This window comes from Camelus dromedarius, chromosome 1 (genome assembly GCF_036321535.1).
Source record: "Camelus dromedarius isolate mCamDro1 chromosome 1, mCamDro1.pat, whole genome shotgun sequence".
Taxonomy (NCBI): Eukaryota; Metazoa; Chordata; class Mammalia; order Artiodactyla; family Camelidae; genus Camelus; species Camelus dromedarius.
Window position 1 is genome coordinate 52,841,232 of NC_087436.1, and position 20,599 is coordinate 52,861,830.

The 20,599-nt window shown below is 38.7% G+C and overlaps 1 protein-coding gene across 1 annotated transcript; it reads right to left on the reverse strand.

The window, feature by feature from the left end:
- Positions 1-1,307: 1,307 nt before the first annotated feature.
- Positions 1,308-20,395, reverse strand: LOC116156332 (uncharacterized). The gene is made up of 5 exons (XM_031462452.2): positions 20,114-20,395; positions 6,816-6,957; positions 6,612-6,657; positions 3,100-3,186; positions 1,308-1,858 (listed from the first exon to the last, which is right to left on the reverse strand). The coding sequence occupies exons 1-5, from the start codon at positions 20,393-20,395 to the stop codon at positions 1,726-1,728; spliced, it is 690 nt and encodes a 229-aa protein (XP_031318312.2). The 3' UTR covers positions 1,308-1,725.
- Between the last annotated feature and the right edge of the window lie 204 nt (positions 20,396-20,599).

The following is a 20,599-nucleotide window of genomic DNA, read 5'->3' on the forward strand; positions in this document are numbered from 1 at the left end:
CAACAATGAACTATTAAAAGACATTATTTGCACTCTAATGTAAACAAAATCAATAATAGTTGGAGATGCTTATAGAAGTCATCTGAAAGTTTTTTTTTGAAAAATAAATTAATGCTAATTTAGAGGTGATTTTTATGATATATCTTCACAGTGGCAGGTTTTGTTTGTCACTGTCAGAAGCCTTTGAAATATTACTGTAGAATGCAATGCAGTAAAGTGGGTATCACTGTGAAGGTAAAAAATGCACATTTACATGATGGTCGAAATTGTCCTAATATTATGCAAATTCATGGCTCAAGATAAAATTTTCAAAGTTATGTCTCAAACAAAATAGGCTGAAATGACAACTACATCGTCCTGGAATATGTAAGGGGAACCTGACAGGAATACTTACCAAGATCCCAGTGAAGAATTTGGTTTGTGGATTTGGGATTTTCTACATTGAAGAGTTTCAAATTGCCTCATAAAATATAAAATCAGGAGAAAAAAACACCTTTGACCATTTTATCTACACCCTTTAAAAGTTTATGTGTTCAAGTTTGGACAAAGAGCTTGAGATTCAGTCATCGTGTATGTGCAGATAGAGTAAACTTGACACTTCAAAGCAAAACAAGTATTTTAAACACAGCTGAATCATTTTGCTGAATTTTAATGTGGCACTTTTGTCATCCTCACATTATTTCTGAATTTATATTCCCAGGAGAGAATTTTGCTACAACCTAAGTGCAATAAATACAGCTCACTATATTTATGGTTAAAAATACCCCTTTAAAGGATAAGAGTATGTAGCTTGTGCTTAAAAAAATAATAATAATATTAGGGCTGAGTTGTTGGGTAAGGGCTGTTCTCACTGTGTACTAGTAACAAACCCATGTACTAGCTCTTGGAGCATCTTTGAATTTATTAGGAAGGAGATATTAATGATTCGGGGGAATAATGTTAGACAAACTAGTTAAGAAGTTCAAAACCCTATTCTACCACTCACTCTATGACCCTGCACGTATTACTTAACTTCTCCACACCTCTGTTTCCACATCTGTAAAATGGGAATGATAATACTACCCGCCTTATAAGGCTTTTACAACGAGTGAAGGCTGACATACTTGTAAAGCAGTTAGGAAAATACCTTCCACAGGGCAGGTGCTCAATAACTGTGAGCTCTTAATACTTCAACCTTTTCCCTTTTGTTGATAATATTCACAGCCTTTTAATTTTTGCCCATAAAAGCCTTTCTGTAAGACAAAAAAAAATGCATACAATAAAATACCATAGAAACTTAATAGAGCAGAAAATTGAAATGTGGAGAGATGAAAACAAGTTTATTTTAAGCAGAATATCACATGATGAAGCTAATGATGAGTTTAGTTCCTTCACAGGGGATCTGTGGGTGCCAACTCTCACATCCAAGAAGCCAGATCTCTGGTGTGACAGGTTTCTTCCTTCTTTCCCTCCCACCACTTCAGAGAATGCTTACTGGCTTGAAACTTAGCAGTAACGAAATCCAAAGAAAATACTCCTCCATCCAGAAGAGGTCAAACTCGGGTCTCAGGAAAACATGTAAACGACACCTTGCATAAAGGACTTTGAACAGCCGATTGAAGGCGCAGCAGCGTATAAAACTAACTAAAAGCCACTTCCACTGACAGTTCCACAAAGCAGTGCAGGACCACAATGGACAAGTGAGAGTCACATTTTCTATTCCAGAAAGAGTATGCAGGATACACATTAGTGTTTATAAAAACTCCCCGTTCTTTTAGTTGGCAAGAGCTTGCTTTTTGTCCCGATAACATTCTCCAGAAGTTCCTGGGCTTCTTGGATCCCCTGTCTTGCAGCAACATTAAGGAGCATCTCTACGTCCCTAGGAAAGGCAGTTACTTAGTAGTGTAAAGAAAGAGTACACCAAAAGAACCTGCATGTCCAAGTGTTTAGGCTAAGGGCCAGGTTAACACCTGTTTAGACTCATTCTAAGGTACTAAGGGAAACACATGCCATTTCACCTGGGTTTCATCATGAATGTCTTCATAATAAAATCAAAGCTACCCTAAGAAATTGTATTACAACATCAGAGTCCAGCTGGACACTTTGCCTTATTTAGGAAAGGTTTTCCTAGCCAAGACTCTTAGGTAATGTCTGACACACTCCTCTCTTGCAAGCAAATTTTGTATTTTGGTTTGGGGTTGGTAACTGGAGAGGGGCTCCATTCAACCTACCATCAGTCAGTTGTAAAACTGCCAACCAGCAGCTGTAAAAGAGAACATATTGACTGCACCATTTTGAGTTGGTGGTTTCAAAATGGTCATTTCAAAGTTTCATTACCAAGTAACGCATGCAACCAATAGCCCTGAGTATTATACCAATTTCCAAGACTCACCCCATCTTCCAGCCCTTCACCGAGACTCCCTCTTTCTGAACCTTGCCTCCTCCTCAGCTTGAAGGAGATTAAGGGATGGAGTTGCGGGAGGGGGTTGTACACATTACTTGGCAATGGAGTATATGTCAGTTACATTGCTTAAAAAAACAAGCTGCAGGTTTAGTGGTTTATTTGATGGGCCCTATCAAATGTCTCTGACTCAAAATAGCTGCATAAAAATATCACAAACTATGAACTATTCGAAAACATTAAGAAAAACTTCCCCAGAGAAAATAGAAGTATTTCTCCTGATAACTGTGAGTAATTAGAAGAGGATTAGTCCAACAAACACAAGGGGAATTTGTACCCAAGGAGGGCTGTCCATCTTCATATTCTTACTTGTTCCATGCTGTTTATAAGAAAATGCTCTAAGGCTGTAAAGATGGTACTCCAGGGAGCTGAGAAATTCACAGGAGACCGTAAGGATCATGGAATAACCTGGCCTTTCATCTCGTGCTTGTGGACCTTAAGAATGTATTCAGTGGGCTTTATGCATGTGCATGAATCTTGGATTCATTTGCTTTGTACTTTTATTATAACTCATAGCCATATAAGTAGATAAAAAGGCAAGTGTGGGAAGTGAACTATATATAAAATGCTTTTGTCTGTCAATTGCAGGTAACATATGGGGGCAGGTTTAGAAAGAATGTCATCTCAGCTGGAAGGGAGAAGACAGCTAGTTTCCTTACCCTACTGCCATGGATCCAGTCATGTTTTTCAGTTTTCCTACTGCAAGGTTAAAGGAAGCATGAGGATGGTCTTGCTGGGAGGCTTGTCTGAAAAAGAAAGGAAAAGGAAAGGGGAGTGGTGATGGGGTTGGGGAGGAGTATGCAGTAAAAAACAAGGAAATAATCTTATGAAGATGCACCCCCTTAATAAAACCAAGGGCAGTGCCAATACAGATATGTAACCATTACTGGAAACCATTACTTCCATCATACCATATATCTGGACAAATGTTAATAGGCCTCTTTCATTAAGAACAATGTATCTTACTTGAAACAAATACAATACTTTTTAAAAAACTGATGTTGTTAGAATACTTAAATCACTTATTTGTTCCAAACCTGTTCATCAGCTTTTCCAAATATTAGAATAATTTTTCTCTCCAAAAGATACAGGAAATCAGAGGACCATCTGGGAATGTTAAGAATTCAGTAACATGTAGCTGATTCTTAAGCACTATTTCCAGTTGCTGAACTATAAATGTAATATGCCAGAACTTTACAACAGAACTTTCCCCAAAGATGGAAATGTTCTATGTCTGTGCTGCCCAATACAGTAGCCACTAGCCACATGGGGCTACTGAACACTTGAAATGCAGATAGTGCAACTGATGAACTGAATTTTTCATTGTAATTCATTTAAATTTAAATGACCACATGTGGCTAATGGCCATCATGTCAGACAGTACAAACTATATAATTATTGCCTTGTTACTTTGCAGTTCTTTTCCTATTAATTGTAATTGGGGGAAAAAAAGTTGCCCAAAATACAAAAAAAATGTACAAAGTTTACTATTTTTAACACACAAACATTCTGAAAAGTGAGTAGGAACATAACCATATCCAGTAGAAAAGCAGGCAGACTGCATGAATAGGCTTTTTGCAGGAAAAAGAAAAAATTTAAATTACAATAGATATTTAGAAAAGAAAGCTTCACAACTGATCAAGAAAAAAATGGAATGAGGCACTTTTTGTTGTTATTTGAGTTGGCAAATACAACAAATAATTAAAAATAATATTCATAAGCTGATGAACATTTATACTAGAGTGAAATTGGACAATTTTCAGGATAGTTTGGTAACACATATCAAAAGCTTTAGAAATGATGCTTGTCTGACCTGGTAATTCCATTTTTAGTGATTTTTTTGTTTAGTAAAGAAATAATCAGATGTGCAAAAAGATGTATATGAAAGGCTCTTCCCAGCAGCAGTCTGTGATAGTAAGAAACCAGAAAAAGGACTAAGCAAAAACAGTGAAATATTCAAGGAAACTAAGGTATATTATACATACATTAATTGAAAAAAGTCTACAAGAATCCTCACTGAAATGTCAAAAGTATTTTTTACTGTGCTATGATTCAGGTGATTTTTGGTGTTTTCAATATTTTCCTCATTAGGCATAAGTTATTTTATAAGTCATAAACTATAAAATCTATTTTTAAAATACACTGGGGGGGGGATCTTGCCTTTGTGATGCTTTTCCCACCCCATTTCTGACAGTGGAATCCATCACTGAAAGATGGAACAATTTTCAAACTGCTCTTTAATTGTAAGGTCCCATGTAAGGAAGGCCCGGCTTACAAATTACTGTTTTGGGCAACACTTCCAAAACTTTAATGCAGAATCTTGTTAAAATGAGGATTCTGCTTCAGTAGGGCCAGGGTAGGGCCTCAGGTGCTGCATTTCTAACCAGTGCCCACCTGGGGAAGCCAGTGCCACAGGTGTGTGGCCTCCACTCAGCAGCAAGGGCTTCAGCTAGGTACACGTGAGCACAAACCTCATGTAGCCACTCTGGAGCTGTGTCATTCCATCCATGATTCTCAAAGGTACTTCTTCTGCTGGCAGGTGATCTTGATCAGAATATCCATTTCAAACTTCATATTGAAGTGTGTTACTAAAACAGTTTCCTCTGCTGGTTTGCGTTCACTTTATAAACCAGTGTAGACTTCTAGAGTAGTGGTTGGACCTGGCTGCACAGCACCGTCACCTGAGGAGCTTTTTCTGCACAATTCAGCCGACCTGGAGCTGGGCGTTAGCATGTTTCAAGAGCTCCCCAGGGGATTCTGCTGTGTAGCCAAGTGTGTCACCCACTGGTCTAGCGAGAAAAATGGGAACATCTGAGAAGGATGGTCTCGTCAGTACACGGGCAATGCCAAAACCATAGCCGTGCTCACTTTTCTCGCAGATAACCAGACACTTCCCAGAATCATGAGACTCTGTATCAGCATTACCTAACAGAAATATAATGCAAGCTGTGTGTAATTTTAAATTTCCTGATAGCCACACTAGAAGTTTTAAAAGAAGTAACTAAAATTAATTTAAGTAATATATCTTATTTAACTCTATATATCCAACACATAATTATATCCACCATTCAACATGAAATCAATATAAAGAATTCTTAGTGAGATATTTTATATTCCTTCCTTCTTAGGAAATCTTGGAAATTCAGTATGTACTTTACATGCACAGCACATCTGCATTCAGACTAGTCACATTTCCAGTGCTCAGTGGCCTATGTGACTAGTGGCTGGCATATTGGACAATATAGCTTTAGAGAGCACTGCAGCAAAATGCCACCTTGGGGGTTTCCACTTTTGATTAAATTGAGACTTCATGAACCCAAAGCCAGCTCTCTATATTAAGTGACTTTGGCTTTCGACCTAACTTGTCCTTGCTTTCTGCCACAGTCTCCATGTAGAATGGAGTTTCTAACATCTCAGAGCTTATTTATTTCCATTCTCTAACATTTGGAGTGTCAGACAGAGTGTTCAAGTGTATGTTTCCAAAGTTATTCCTACTTTCTGAAACTGCAGATATAATATGAACTATTTTTCTGTGAGGACTCAACAAGCCGATGCTACACAATCAGAGCCACAGAAGCTGCCTGGGGAAAATTTTGCACACTGAATACAAATCAGTTGAATAAAATTTAGAGCAAAAGATGGAATAAATGAAAGGTAAGATGTATTTCTACTTTTAAATTTCATGTGAATATGTCTCTTATGATCACAGGAGCTCAAAACTTTAATAAACAAGGTAATGCTAATACAGAGCACTGTTAAATTATTGATGTTCTGAATCTTGACCTAGACGGTACATATTCTCCAAATTAGTTCCTTTAAAGCTAATCTATTGTTTGCTTACACTGTGTAGACTTCTTTTATTTTTAATTTTTACTTTTTGGAGCAGAAGAAGGTTTATTGCAGGGCTAAGCAAGAAGAATGGGTGGCTCATGCTTGAAAACCCCAAACTCCTAGGCTTCTTTTAAATGCATCAGCCACATCACCTGCATCACTACTCTTACCTCACCATCAAGTGGAAAAAGTAAAGAAGTTACCAAGACTTTAATATTAAGAAACTTTACCTTATTTTTATTATAGGGGAAAAGCACCAAAATCATAAGATTCTGTATTTCAGCACTTTCTCAAGTGATAGCTCTAGAGTTTTGCTTTTGGCAAATGTCGTCTTTCTTACCTAAACCAATGCATTGCCATCTCTTCATCCTTCACCACACCAGCTCCTGGGAAAAACCAAAAAGTATCATAGAAAAAAAGGGACTCAGTTAACTGCTTGATACTAAAATCTTCTATGAACCTATAGATACAGAAACCTAACCAGTAAACCCCTCCCTGTCCCTTTCAACTAGTAGAATGAGCACCAGAGGAACAAAGAAGTTACCTTTCAAGTATCTCTGGCCAACAATATGCTGAGCACTGGGGTACCCAAAGTGAGCATAAAGATGTGCCACATGGAAATGGAAGCTCTGGGAAAACAGCCAGATGTAAAGCAGAGAAATGACGCTTCCCATTATGACCAAGAGCTGCAAAAAAAAAAAAGAGAGAGAGAAGAAGACAAATAGTGTGAGGATATACTTCAGATATGGTTCAGATGTAGGAGGAATGAGTATATTCTATGAGAAAGGCATTTCAGGATGAGATGCATGTGATTTAAAGATGAAGGGTGTCCTTTATAGGTCTCTGTTGTATAGGGGAAAAATGTACTGTCACTAGTCTTTTAACTTATTTTCAGTCATTCTGACATGTACTTTTTCTGAGTGGTGCAATATAACTGGATTGGGTAATTAACTAGGATTGCAAGCTGACCAATAAGATCTTGGCTGTTTATAAAAGGGAAAAAATGGAGACAGAAACAAAAGAGGGTGTAGAAAATAGAATATGTTTGCCATTTCGGCAGAAATATGGGGGCAGTTCTAAAATGGGAGGGAGGTCCTGCCCTGCTCTGCCACGGTCTGGAGAACCCATAGCCCTGGTCCATTTTTGCAATACTCTCAGCTGATTCTACAGAAGTGAAAGACCGTCAGATGGTACTTCCAGCTTCCTCCCTAAAGAGGTCTGGGTGAGCCAGCGGGCCTTCAGAAGATGAAGGAAGTTGGGAACTCACAGTTTGCTTAGGGCTGCCATAGCAAAATATGACAAACCAGGTGGCTTACACAACAGAATTTGATTTCCTCCGCATCTGTAGCTGGATATTCCAGATCAAGGGGTTAGCAGGGCTGGTTTCTTCTTTCCCTTGGACTTATAGATGACTGTCTTCTCCCTGTCACTTCTCATCATTTGTTCTCTGCACATCTGTCTCCAAATTTCCTCTTCTAATAAGGACACAAATCATGTTGAATTAAGGCCCACCTTAATTATCTTATTTTAGCTTAATTACCTCTGTAAAGATCCTGTCTCCAAATACAGTCACATTCTGAGGTACTTGGGGTTAGGATTCTGACATATGAGTTTAGGAGGGACAAAACTCAACCCACATCGGTAGCCTAGGCTGGCAGTAGGGGGATAGATTCTGAAAGAACTGGTGCATTAGCAGGAGCTTTGACATCAATATTCTCTAGCAGCTCTAACATGCCACTCAGCTCTCCTCAAGAAGCCCTCCTAAGTGAAGTCCTTTCCCATCAGTAGCTTATACACCAGGAATGGATTGATGCCCAAACAAGTTTATATTGTCCAACAACTGAATCAGCATGGCCATTACTGGTTCCAGAAACGTGGCAAACACTTTCTGAGATGTCAGTTCAGCAGGTATCCATGCCTGACAGGGAACTACATCCTGTGGGGCAGACTTGAAATGCAGCAAGACCACAAAGTGCTCCAGCAGCACGGACGGTGCAGGGGCCCCAGGCCATCTCCTGGCCACACTCAGCTGAGTAGGAAGGAGCTTATACATTGAGAAAAAAAAGTACAGTGGGGTTGACAACTTCCCTTTCAGATGTGATTCTGCTTCTAAGAGAAGATAAGAGTGCAGCTTCAAACCTGAAACCCCAGCTCTCCAGTGCTGCCGTGAAAGGTAAAGTTCTATCACTGATTCCAAGACCAAGAGAGGAGCTTGGAAACAGACTTTTTAACTTCACTCTTTCAGCCAAACAAACCCATCAGGGATTGAAGACTTGAAGAACAGAAGGGGTTTTGCAGACTTTAATTTAGAATCACTGTAACTATGAAACAAAGATCATTAAATATTTTTATTGTCACATTGAAGATACAAGAGAGAAGAAAATAGCATAATCCAATATGGACAAAATTATAAGTTATAAATAGAAGTTATAACTTATAATTTTGTCCATATTAATTAATATAAGTTATATTAATTAATATAAGTTATAACTTCATACTTACAAGTTATATATTATTATGTATATTATATATTATTCTAAATAATTTCCATAATATAATTTCAACTTTGACAACATGTCTCTTCTGTCATTAGGGAGTTGTTGGTCATTCACAAGAACGTATGGCAAAGTCTTCGGGTCAACCTTTGTGTGTGTGTGTGTGTGTGTGTGTATGTGTGTGTCTTAAGGGGCATTTTAAATTTTTTATCCTCTTATTAGGGCATCCAAAATCATCTCTATTGATTCTGCTTCATGAACAGATGATCCTGCACATATTTCTATATGTTACAAGGTTTCACAGCAGATGAGTGTCTGTTTTGAAACTCCTCAAATCCTTTTTGAAATTATTTAATTTATTCAGTATTTATTTTGAATGTGTCTGACACTGTTCTCATCATTGTGAATAAAAGAGTGAACAAAAGAAGCAAAATTCACTGGCCTATTGTAGCTTATATTATATTTAGGGTGGAAAATGAAGGAACAGACAATAAATTAAAAGTAAGTAAAATGTGATGTATTGGATGGTAATAAGTGCACAGGGAAAGAACAGAAGGAGACTAGGGAATGATGTAAGGCAGGGCGTACAGGTTTTAAAAGGATGGATGAAAATGGTGAGCCAAGAAAAATAGAAAAGGGATGTGTGGTTGCAGCTCTGTCTAATGGTGTGAACCCCAATGAGCATCACAGGATGTCCAGAAAGATTTGAGAGAAGTATATCAGCAAAAAATACTGCCAGCTTTAACCCAAAGGGACAGAGATGATACAAAATGAAAAGAGGTCACTGGACCCCCAGTTTCCTACTTGCAAGATGCAGGCTAAGAAAACTACTCACTTGCAAACACATGCTACCTGTCATGAAGAAAGGAAGGATGAATCAGAGAGTGGAACCAAGAGCACAGAGGATGGACCCAAAAGCCATGGAGAATCATCCCCAGACCTCAACCAAGGAACTTCCAGTCTTTGCCTGGCTAGACCTCAGAACTGCTTTGGACTGAGAACTCCTTTGTGGCTCCCATGTTTCCCCCTTTTTGAACTGAAATGTTTATGGGAGTTTTCCATGCCCGTCCCACCCATATTGGATGTGTGGAGTCAGATGCCTTGTCTCTATCGTCTCATAGGTCACAGATAGAAACTGTATTCAGGGAGTTGTGCTCAAGGAACAATATATGGAGAGCCTCATTCACACCAGCGATTTTCAGAGCCACCAGAAGCTAGGAGAGAAGCATGGAGTGGATTCTCCCTTAGAGCCCCTGGATATAACCAAACCTACCGTTGACTTAATCTCAGACTTCTGGCCTCCTGAACTGTAAGAGAATACATTTCTGTTGTTTTCAGCCACTCAGTTTGTGGCAAACCTTTATTACGGCTGCCCTGGGAAATAAAGACACCCTCCACAACAAAGGCTAGGCAGGCTTACTGTTTGTTATAAAAGATTTGGATTCCCCCAAATCAGGGTTCCTATGCTGTAATTTGACCTGCAGCACGTGCAGTGTAACCTGACTTTACTGCCATCACCCCGTGGAAACTGGTGCAAATACTGATACTCTGGATACTGCTATCGCTGTAAAAAACAGCCCTTTATCTCTGACCCAACAGCCTCATGGCTTTTGCCAGCATCCATGAAACTGTGGAAGGTTGACTTGTTATCTTACACACAGGTAAAATCTCAGACTCTATAGATCTTCACAGGGCCCTCAGAACTAACTGATGAATTGATGCAAAGAGTAAGATAAATAGAAAAATCAAGGATAATCTCAAGGTGCATGACCTGAGCAACAGGGTGAATAGCAGTTCTATTTCCTGAGATGGGGCAGAGTGTGGGGGAAAGAGGCATCTCGTATCTTCATATTCTGTGCTTTGATTATTCCCTGAACTTACTGAAAGCTCTGTATAGTTAAATCAGCACCCGCAGTGCACTTAACTGTTCTAACACTCAGCTTACATTTCTCTATGTTGTCTCCCAAACATGACGCTTGGACATTTGTTAAAAATCAAAAGCAACATATCTACATCATATCTATTAAAATCTATCTCATAGCTATTCCATTTAGAAAAAAAAAAACAAGGTTTGTCGTCTGCAATTTTATTTGGGTGCACTGCTGGCACATATGGTCACTAATTCCTTGTCTTAAGCATTTACAACCCATGTTGTAATACCACTCTTTCTGATTACTCTGATCACTAAATATCATGATCAATAAATCAGAAATTCACTTAAAGTTGCTGTGGTCAAGTGGCTTTGATTTTTTTACCTTTATCAATGGTGTTAGTTGCCAATGAGTTTGCTGCTTTAAGATCCAGTAAGGACAGATCATGTCACATTAAAAAATTGGGCTATTAAAACTCCAGCTATAGGAGTTCTGTGAATTATCAAATATCTTATCTGGATATTCCCTCTCCTTCTCATCTCCCCTTCCTTTTCCTATCTTTTCTTCCCTGCCCTCCCATCCTTTCCCACCTTGGAGATGTCAGTGAGTCCAGAGTCCAAGCAAGACCAGTGGTAAGGGGGTGGGCGCAGAGGAGGCTACTGAATGGTTGGAAAATTGATTGCAATGAGAAAATTGGTTAAAATGAGGAAACATTGTAAGCATTGAGCATATAAGGAAATATATTGAAGATAACAAAAACCACATTTCTTACTGTCAAAGAGGAATTTACAACATATAAACAGCCTGCTGGAAAGAATTCCAAGGCATAGGATTGAACTTAAAATTTCAACTTGAAATCAAGTTTAAAACACATACACACACACACAGTTATAATTGTATGTGTATGTGTACACACATGTATATGCCTATATATATATATAGTTGTAAAGCTGTATAGTTGTGTATATATATAGTTGTAATGTATATGCCTATATATATATATATATATATATATATATATATATATATATGCATAAATTTCTAGCTCTCTTCACTGAAAAGGCCTGGATGCAGTGACATCTCAGTAGTAATGATCACATTGAACATCCACATTGAGCACTCAGATATTTATTTCTAAATACTATCCTCCCCTGAAGAAACCAAGTTTCCTTTAAGAAATGGCTAATTCCAGGGCTGGAATATGGGATTAATAAAATATGGAGTGTATCGTTATCCCTGAAAATAATGTTTAGCAAATGATGGGCACATGTCAAAAGGATACAGAAGACAGCTTGAAGAAGACAGAAGAAGGAGTCCCACTGGCCACATCTGGGACCATTTCTGCATCACAACAAATAATGAGATGATCAGATTTAAAACCACTAACTAAAATTGGAATCCATGAGTCCATCCTGAAGCAAACAAATAGGGAGAAGGGAAATCTCTTCCTTACAGGAGAATGCCGACTAATAAATGTAAAAAGAGTGATGCAAATAAGGAGTCACCATTTGGCAGCCCTTAGTGTGATGGTTGACTGAGGTAGAAGTTACAAACAAATACTAAGGCTGATGTGGGAAACCTGATGAAGAACAGACTATTAGTGTAGAATCTTAGAATCCCTGCATACAAATGTGACTTGATTATTAAAGGAAAATTGAGGACCTTACAGTGGAAATCAGTAGACACAAATGTAAGATCAAAAGGTAGAACAGATCAACATTGCATGGCTTCTGATATTAGGCACTAAGACGACCATGGTATCGTGTCTGTGATGTTCCTGCTGAGAATGCAACACCAGACATTTCTGGTCACGGGGAAACATCAGACATACCCAGGTTTAGGTTCATCCTGTAAAATAAAAGTCACATATTCTTTACAAATCAGGGTCTTGAGAGATAGTGCAGTACCAAAACCGTTCCAGATTGAAGGAATCCAAAGAGACATGACCATTAAATGTAATGCAAGTTCCTAGACAAAATACTAGACCAAAAAGGGAAAAGAAACATGGCAGGGGGCAGTTGGCAGAATATACATGAAGTTTGTAGACTTCCTGGCCATGTTCAGTCAATGTTGATTTTCTCATTGGCTGAACTGTCTGTTGTTACAGTAGCAGAGTATTCCAGTTTCGGAGACATATAACTGGAGTATTTAGGAAGTGGTGGGGCATCAATTCAATGGAGGAGAAAGAGAGAGGAGAGAGAACAAATACAGTGAAGAGTTATCTGACCACTCACCCAGACAATGAGCTTTTGTACTATTCTGACAACATTTCTGTAGATTTGAAACTAATCCCCCCCAAATTTTTTTAAACATAGAATAAATCAGAATTCTTTAAAGATATGTATATACATATGTATATAGATAGATAGATAGATAAATAGATAGATAGATGGATAAATAGATAGAAAAGAAAGAAAGAGAGAGAGAATTGGTTTATTAATCTCATCTGCAAGCTTTTTCTGTTTCTAGATGTAAAATTCATTTGGATCAAAAGCGTATGCAGGTTAACCTATAGAGAACACCTACGCCATTTCCCACAATCTGCATACCCAAATGGCAAGATTGATAAATCAAAGTCAAACTGTGGCTTTGTCACTGTCATCTGTAGTTTTATGCCATCAATTCAAAGCAATGAGTCTATGTCTTTCCCCCAATAAATCTATGACCATTTCAATTTTTTTCCATTTTAAGAAGTCTCCATTTTCTTCTTGTAGGCACATAAATGCTACTTTCTTGTATTTCCCCTTTATTGATTGACACTTGAATTTTTTCACATGTCCCTCTTTTATCTGGGTTCATATGGAAGTAAAATTATAACTGTGGTAAGTACTAGAGGGAAACTGTAAAATAAGGAGGTTCATTTCTTCATTTTTTTGTATCAAAGAGCAAGGATTAGTTTTGGTAAGATGAGGCTGGAAAAGGAGACAGAGGGCAAATTCTTAATCTACAAAATGTACCGGTTATCTCTAGTTTGTCCTCAGCTTCCATTAAGGGAATCCAGTTTATGACAATCAAGTATTTACTGAGAAATGTAAAATACACAAAAGCGTAAAATACATTGGTAATGTATGAAATGAAAATAGCTTCAATTACAAAAAACACGTAACAACCTGAGATAAGAGTTTCGCCTTTGCCTTTGCAGTGCCACCGTGGCTGCTGGTCCAACTAGTCCAACTCGACAGTCATGCTCGTGAGCCACTAAAAGGCTGAAATCTAACAGCATATTGCTCAGCTTTATGGAAGGAAACGGGACAGGAAATTCAGTGAGTACAGTTCCCGCGTCTCCTCGGAGGCCCAGAGCCACCCCTCACCCGCAGTGTGTCGGGCCGCCACAGAGCAGGTGTGTGTGGTCACCAGGCCACATCGCCCTCCCTTTCCCACCTTTTAAACTGTTCCAGTCACATCAGCCTAAAGTCTGCCGCCCAAAGCACAGAACCCCCTGCCCAGGTGCAGCTGCACAGACCAAGGGTAAATAAGGCAAGACAGACACAACAGTCCACATTTTGTGTTAACTCTGCCATGGCCGAGGAAATGGTGCTGTGAGAAGACATCCCTCGGCGGGCCTGGATCAGCCCTAACCTGCTGTTAACCCCTTACTCACATCCTACTACCTTTCACATCCTCGACTCTAGTAAGGAACCAATCAGCAGGTAAATGGGAGGGAAAAGATACTCTGGAGTTAAAAGACAAGATCCTGGGGACGTGCAGCTTCTCCAATGAAGTGTGTGCCTCCTTCTCTCCTGGCTGCTGCCCTGTCTCCTACGTGATCCTATGTATTCACCCTTCCTGAGAGTGTTCAGCCCGGGAGTAATGGGAGGTGTTCTGCACAGACTTCCTGAGTGACAGATGTGGTCTTCCTGTTGGAAGAGGAAGCTGATAACAGCGTCTGTAACCCACGTGTGTGTCTGTGTGGCAGAGAAGCCTGGTCCTGGTTAACATCGGGGGAGTGAAAGCTTAGGGGAACATACCAGGAATGTTGAAAACCCCTGTTAGCTAAAAGAGAAATCCAACAGCCAGTTACAGGAGCATTCATTCATGAGTGCCCCTTCAATCATAATTGTACAGAAAGAAGGCTAAAAACATAAGTCCAAACTAGGATGAAATTTGGCATTTTCTTCTCCTATCAATTAAGTAATTCTAGTGACCGTCGTATTTTTAAAATTGGTTCAGTAGTAAAAAGGACATGTCTGTATTTCATATTTTTCCAGCCTCATCTTACCAAAACCAGCATGTTTGTATTTTGTCTGTTGGGTACTTTTACAAGGGAGTGACACTGATACTTGAGACCAGTTTAATGTTAGGGACAAGGTAGAGATTTCATACAAGGGATTTATTTATTGTTCTCTCCCTTGGGGATTGAAATCATTTCCCTATCTTAAACTATGTGGGTGCATTTCTGGACTATTTAATAGGTATTTAGTCAGGCAGCTTCAAAGGTACTTTCATGTAAGGCAATTTCATATTTTAATTTCATATTTGAATGATGAAAAGGGTAATCCCATATCCGTTGCCTGTTTAATTACCAGCCACTAATGCTTGGCCACTAGTTCTTAAAGAGCAGTTCGTTTTCTGCAAAACTTCAGCTCCTTCCTAATTGTCAGATTCATGGTTAAATATCAAGCAATAAATATATAATCATGTATGCTCCCTCCTGAAACCCCATTAAGTTGGCAGGAAACCAATGAGAGAGAGAAGATAGGAAAACAAAAAGATAAAAGAGAATTAGAGTGTCTTTCCAGGAAATCTGATGTCCAAATAATAGGCATTCCATAAAGAAATAAGAGACTATGAAAAGGAGAAAAGTATGAGTAAGTGATCCAAGAAAATTTCCCAAATCTGAAATGACAGGAGTTTCCAGACTGAAAGGTCACACTGTGATGAAAGAAGGTGTCTAGCTCTAAGGGAAAGAAAAAAAATTACATAAATACATAAATCACTGAGAAACTTCAGAACAGTGGCTACAGAAAAGAAGAATCTAAAAATTTCTGAGGGCAGAGAGGGATGTAACGAAAAGAAAAGAAAAGAGGAGAGGAGACAAAAAAGGGAAGAAAGTAAATAAGAAAAGAAGGTCACATACCAAGAAGCATGAATCACAGTACACCAGATGTCTCAGCCCCAAAGCTGTTACCTGAAGCACACTAGAACAATCTCTTCAAATTTTAAGAATAAATTATTTGAAACCTAGAATTCTACACCAAGTCTAAATATAAAACAAGTGTGATGGAAGAATTAGGACCCTTTCATTTTCAGATATTCAGAGGTCTGGAAGTCTACCTCTCATGCAACCACGTAGGCAGCTGCTAGAGGATGTGCTCTCCCAGAACAGGAGAGTAAGCCCAGAAGGAGGATGTCTCAGGGGCTGAGAATGAAAGCTCCAGGCCAGGAGGAAGGCGGAGGGAATTTCCAGGATGATGTGATGAGAAATCCCAGGAAGGCCACTGAGAGGCAGGTGGAGAGGTCAAGGTGGAGCAGCAGAATGGAAAGTGTGTCTCCAGGAGGATGGGGAAACTGAGAGGTTATCCAAAGTGTTTGACTATATTCAGAGGAAGGTAATACTTTGTGAAGACGCACAGGATGAATTAGACATGGGCATATGGAGAACTAAGCCAAAAAGGGAAAAAAAGATGGAATTATAACTACCTAGACAACAAAGTTGTGGGAGAAAGGAATTATAATCATGATATTGATGGAGTTCAGGACAGGGTACCCCAAAATATGGCACCTGGGCATATTGAATATTTTAAGCTAAAAAAGTCTGAGAAAACAGAAGAAGCAGGACAGTCTCTTTGACGTTCCCCGGCCCTTCTCTGCTGAAGCAGGTGATGAGACCCCCATGTGGGAGGCGCCCTCCCTATGCCTGCAGGAAAGGAGCATCCTTGTCTCTGAGACCCAGAATCCAAGTGAACAGGTCGGCTCAGTTTCCCCCAGTTACTACACTTACCCCCACCCTCTGTCCTCTCATGCTTCCCCACCACTGTCTACTCTTCATCAGACCCAGCATCCAAACACTCAGGTTTAACCATTTCTTCAGGTCTTTATTTCCTTTTGAAGGCTCCCATGTCAGGTAACATGTAATACATTTGCATGCTTTTTCTCCTATTAGTCTGTCTTTGTGAGTTCAATTTTCAGACTCAACCAAGGACTTGAAAAGGGTCAAGGAAAAGTTTTTCTCCCCCTACAATAGACTACAGGGGTCAGCTGTGATAAATATTTAAATGGCTGTAATAATGAAAACTGAATATTGATTTAGTCAAAGATGAAGCTGTAGTTATATTAGAAAGAAGAAAGGGTAACTTTGTGTTTGAGGGGCAGGAGGGCGGGGGTTAGGAACAGGAATTGATCAATAGTGTATAAATTGAACAAAACAGCCTTAAATGACTGTTATTTAGAAATACAGCGGTGACGCCAGAAGAAAATCTACAAGTTGAAAGTGGCTTCTGAAGAGCAATAATCAGAAGGAAGCGGGAGAGGAGCGCTGTTTTTGAGCTATAAGCCTCATAAAAAGTTGATTTTTTATGAACCTGTGTTTCTGTATCGATTTGAAAATAAAAATTGAGTTTAAAAAGAAGAAAAATATCACTTTATCTTCAGAGACTCCAATTTAATTTATCAGTAATGACAAATGAATATTTCTTTGATGGGTTGACCTAGGAAAATAAGTATTGAACAAGTTTAGACGCTTGTGACTTCCTACTGGCACATGCTAAGGATATAACGAGTCACAGTTAGCAATACTATTAGAATACTTTCCGAGATACGACAGTCCCATCTTGAATACCATCCCTGTGTAACTGTTCTGCCAAAATTAAACGGTGCTGCTAGCTACAGAGTCCTACTTGCACCCAGCAGCCCACCTGCCGGCTGCTACATGGACCAATTCAGGTTTGAGCAGAGTGTTTCATCGTTCATTGTCATCGTGGCATGTTTGTCACAATTGTTCCGATTTAATCTCACATTTATAGCAATGAGGACTAACACCGTGCTGGCATTTAGTTAACTCAGCTATAAATGCCAAGAGCCATGGATATTTTGATGAGAACTTTCTGCTGTACCATTCTGGTCAGTTTTAAATAGTGGCAAATCATAGGTATTTTGGTGACAATATCAATTTTAAAGTGCTGAGAACTCAAAAGATCTACTGCTGAATTATTAACAATTGGTATTTTATACAGACTAGATACAAGACAAGATAGTATTTTATACAGACAATATAAATTTATCAGCACTGTGCACAAGAGGGAGATGTGTAGTTTCTCCCAGTCTTTTTTTTTTCATCAGTGAATTTTCATGTGGCTGGTGATAATTCACCCAAAGCAGATAGGAAAGCTTGGATGTAACAACAAAAAACAAAGAGTAATCTGTTTCTTTTCACAGTCCAGGCCACCCATACCATTCAATCTGTACAAGTAAATCACAGCCATTTTACATTTTCATTTGGGTTCAGCTGTAATTACTCAGCAATGAATTAATGAAATAGGCCAATTAAGGGAGGACAGCTTCCTAGGAATCATCTACTTATCTTGTCGTTAGAGAAAAGAGCCCTCTCCCGAGGCAGGATCAGGTCCACTCCTGGTATATCCAGCAAGTTCTCAGTGATCTGGACTGATCCATAGAAGTCGTTTTCAGGTCAGAATCAAAGACTAGATTGTAAGTCAATGGAAAACTGAACTTCTTACTTATGTTTCAACTAATGGATAGAAGAGAGAGTTTAAAATCTTCCACATAATATCTCTGGACAATACACAAGATATGATAACAGTGGTTGTGTCTGACAAGGAGGCTTTGGGGAGTGGGTTAGGAGTCACGGGTAGGAGCCAGTGCTAGGGAGTTGTAGGCTGCCTCTTACTACGCAATTCTTGAATTTTGCACCATATGCATATGGTGTAAAAGTTTTTTTTTTAAACTAATTTTTAAAAACATGATATGTGAGGGTATATCTATAGTCTTATAATCTTCATATAAATTACAATAGTTTCTGTTCAAGAATATTCCATACAACTGAGTCCTACATTAACATATTCCATAGCTTTTCTTCTTGTGAGTACATTACAGGTTCTCCCTAACTTCCTTTGGTTTCTGGTGTGTGTGTGTGTGTGTGTGTGTGTGTGAGTTCACAGCTGGGAGCTGAAGTTTTATGCTCTCTAAACATCCTTCTGGTTTCTTGCTTTAGGGATTATCAAGTGTGCAATGTCTATCAACTAAGACAAAAGAAATGCAGAGAGGCAGAGTGGTAGATTTAAATGGAGCTGTGAGGAGTAATACAAATCGAGACCTGTATCATTAAAGATCCTGAAGTTGTATTTCTATATGTGTGTGTGTGTGTGTGTACATATACATATATATATATATATATATATATCTGTGTATATATAATTGAATCACTATGCTGTACAGAAACTAATACAACATTGTAAAATAGCTAAAATTCATTTTTTTTAAAAAAAAGGAAAAAAGTTTAAGTAAAATTTTGCACTTATTTAAAGTTCATTCCACATGGCCCTGATCTCTAAACTTATATAAAAATACAAAATATTCATGAACGATCTTGATTATAATGAAATTAAAAATAAAAGCAACAGCCCTCCATATCCAGCAGTATGTTATGAGTAAACTGACCGAAGGTCTTGCTAAAAAGAAATAAAAACAGTGGATAAACACAAAAGTAAAAATAATAAAAAAAAAATAAAGTTGTATTTCTAGCTACAGTAGATGTCTAAAATAAGAATGAATTTGCACTTTTTCATCTATTCATAAATACGTTTTCTTTGCTTTCCCATCACAAAACTTCTGGCATTCCCTCCTCCAACACCTCTGCAGCCCCCATCACTTTTATTTACCTGTGGTTAAATAATCCACTAATACCTCAGGGTAACAGTATGTCAAAATATTAGTGAGCTGAGAACACTAATTGCAAGCAAGTCTAATAGTAGATTTTTATTCTTCTCACAGTTCCAATTTTTTTTAAGCTCTAAATTTTCGGTACCAAACAAATTTTCAAGATAGAAGTTAACTGAATTTTTATACATTAACTGAAATTTATACTAGTCCTCTAATTTTCCAGCTAAGTTTGTATAAATTAGACTGTACATATTTGATTTCTAGCAGCTGACTAAAAAGTGGAAAAATGTAAAGCTAGCTCTCCGATATCAAATAATCAACTAAATTTTAATGAGTTTTTGTTTTGCGAGTTCTTTATGTGTTTGCTTGCTTTCAAATAAATTAACAGGTTAATTCAGGAAGTCCAAATTTGTGTGTACATATAAATTTTGAAAATTTTTTGATGCATATAATCTTGAATAAATCTATCTTCAATATATTTTCCAAGAAAACTGAAATATTTCATCTATACACTCTTAAACCTGGAGCATTGTGGAAAAACACAGTGTGGTCTCTGTTTTATGTAACTGTCATTTACGATTGACAGCGTTTCTCCCTCGTTTCCGGTTCGGTCCTGTGTTCTGGAATTGAGCCCTTACCTCCCATGTGTGCCACGAATCCCGAGTGTGCACCTTATTCTTCCGGGGCAGATTTGCTCCCAAGGCATACATATCACTCGTCTGGGGTCTTCTTTTCTGCTTCTGAGACAGCAAAGCCTTCACCTCTTTCTTCCCCAGTTGGCGTCTCTGTTCTGCCTGCGCGCTGGCGGGAGTGGTTGGGTAGTGGACGTCTGTTTGCCGTGTTTGGCCCCCTGAGGGCTTACCGTCCAGGGGCCCCTGCTTCTCCGCCCCTACCTTCTGCGGATGCCTCTTCCCGTTCATCCTCCCTCCAGGCCCCAGCTTCACTGGGTAGCTGGTTTTTCTCCTCTGATTTATGCCTGGGGTAAAGCAGCTGTCTTTTAAAGATAAGAACCAGAGAACAGAGATATCAAACAGACATGAAGAATAACCTAGGAAGGACAAAAAGCCCCCTTTCCCTAAAAAGAGCTGTTTCATTAGCTCTTTTCATGCTGAACACCCAGATTT

Bases quoted from the DNA above. Each gene is read 5' to 3' on its own strand.
- LOC116156332 (XM_031462452.2), bottom strand. From the start codon at position 20,395: ATGAACGGGAAGAGGCATCCGCAGAAGGTAGGGGCGGAGAAGCAGGGG. The intron at 6,658-6,815 runs GTAACTTCTTTG...GGTTTTTCCCAG, and splicing joins TGGCCAGAGATACTTGAAAG to GAGCTGGTGTGGTGAAGGAT. The intron at 1,859-3,099 runs GTAAGGAAACTA...TGCCTTTCCTAG, and splicing joins ACTGGATCCATGGCAGTAGG to GGACGTAGAGATGCTCCTTA.